The sequence below is a fragment of the Nanorana parkeri genome, unplaced genomic scaffold, assembly GCF_000935625.1.
Source record: "Nanorana parkeri isolate BGI_ZX_2015 unplaced genomic scaffold, ASM93562v1 scaffold1000, whole genome shotgun sequence".
NCBI lineage: Eukaryota > Metazoa > Chordata > Amphibia > Anura > Dicroglossidae > Nanorana > Nanorana parkeri.
Window position 1 is genome coordinate 598,071 of NW_017307268.1, and position 2,015 is coordinate 600,085.

The following is a 2,015-nucleotide window of genomic DNA, read 5'->3' on the forward strand; positions in this document are numbered from 1 at the left end:
GGGGTGCTTGGGGGGCGGGGGTCGAAACTGGTGGTATTCTAATTGACATTAGAATATTTTGCTGAGACTTGTGGTCCTGTATAGCTGGTGGGGTTCTGCATTGACGTATAATGATTATAGAGCAATGCAGAATACCACCAACTATGCAGGACTACAAGTCCCAGCAATACATTATATTAGTAAGTAGAGATGCACCAGTGCCAATACTCGTGAACATGCCCCGATACTGAGTGCAGATACCAGCACTTGCGAAACTACCAGGGTTGTATCAGTAGGGTATTCCTTACCCCTTAAATTCCAGTATAAATACCAGTAGGGTATTCCTTACCCCTTAGATTCCAGTATAGGCACCAGTAGTGTATTCCTTACCCCTTAGATTCCAGTATAAGTACCAGTAGGGTGTTCCTTACCCCTTAGATTCCAGTATAAGCACCAGTAGGGTATTCCTTACCCATTAGATTCCAGTATAAGCACCTGTAGGGTATTCCTCACTCTTAGATTCCAGTATAAGTACCGGTAGGATATTCCTTACCCCTTAGATTCCAGTATAGGCACCAGTAGGGTATTCCTTACCCCATAGATTCCAGTATAAGCTCCAGTAGGGTATTCCTTACCCCTTAGATTCCAGTATAGGCACCAGTAGGGTATTCCTTACCCCTTAGATTCCAGTATAGGCACCAGTAGGGTATTCCTTACCCCAACGCCCCCCTCCCGCCCCAGAATGCAGTGAGCCGGCCGGGATGCAATCCAGTGCGGTCCAGCACCGAATCGGCCCGGAAAGCACTGGAACTGGTGTTAGCTAGCCCCGAAAGCCATAGCATGCAGAGAGGGGAATTTATCAAAACTGGAGCAGACAGAATGAGGAGCAGTTGCCCACGGCAACCAATCAGCATCCACCTTTTATTTTCAAACCTTTACTGAACAAATTGAAGAGAGAAGCTGATTGCTCCAGATAATTCTGCTTCGGTTTTGATGAATTCCCCTCATACCTATTTTTTTAATATATATTAAATAAACAGTATCAAAATCATGTTTTTTTGGGGGGGAGGGGGGGAGGGGCACCTTAATAGTTTCTGGCATTGGGGCCCTGAGGTTTCTAGTTACTCCTCTGCTAGAGAACATGATATTTGTTGGGCAAAGATAGGTCCCAAAATGTCCTTTTGGTGGTTGTCAATGTCTGGCCATGGTCTTATTTTTTGGGGTTAACTTTAAACCCTTTTGGGGGGTCAGTCCATAATGTTATCAGGGATGGAAAGCAATCTCATATATACTTATCTTTTTACAGGGACTACCTGGGCCTTCAGGAGAGCCTGGCCCAAACGGCCCGCCCGGACGAAGAGTGAGTTCTATTGTCTGTACTATCTGCTTTGGTGGCTCGCGTCTCTGGTGGGAATGCTCTTCAAACAGTTTATTTCTCCTGGTCTTCTTTTTTTTAGGGGCAACTGGGGCCTGCAGGCAAAGAGGGCCGTCAGGGTGAAAAAGGAGGAAAGGTGAGTGACACTGAACAGCGTGTACAGCGCGTTCTTCAACCCGGGATGAATACTTCAATAACTATCTGTAATGTTTCCGGTGTAATAGGGGGAGCGCGGAACTGAAGGCATTGTTGGAAAGACGGGACCAGTGGGGGCACAAGGATCCCCCGGGAAACCTGGATCTGAGGGTATGAGGGGCATTCCAGGACCTGCTGTAAGTCACCTCTCAGGGACAGTGTCTCAAAGTCTAGTTAGGTCTTTATAGTCGTAGGCTTTCAGGAAGCTGATTGGTCTGAAGCAGAAATATGATTGGCCATAGACATGAGCGAATGGTTAGATTCATAATCCAATACAATGTCGTTGTGTGACCATTTCAATGCTAATGCAGGAAGGATTTTGATGCATGAGGGCACAGAAGGTTTAGGAGACAATGGGGCCCTTAGGTAAGTGTTAGCATTTGCTCCCCATCCCTTTAATTGACATTCAGGGCAGCCATCAGAAATTTTGGGGCCCCTTACACAGCTTTAGGCCGGGCCCCCCCCC

At 46.9% G+C, this 2,015-nt stretch overlaps 1 protein-coding gene across 1 annotated transcript in view; it reads left to right on the forward strand.

The window, feature by feature from the left end:
- COL5A3 (collagen type V alpha 3 chain) overlaps positions 1-2,015 on the forward strand; it is a 26,865-nt gene that overhangs the window by 9,834 nt on the left and 15,016 nt on the right. Inside the window, exons 7-9 of the mRNA XM_018567027.1 lie at positions 1,286-1,339; positions 1,437-1,490; positions 1,579-1,686. Coding sequence (XP_018422529.1) covers positions 1,286-1,339; positions 1,437-1,490; positions 1,579-1,686 — 216 coding nt within the window. The remainder of the gene's footprint in view (positions 1-1,285; positions 1,340-1,436; positions 1,491-1,578; positions 1,687-2,015) is intronic.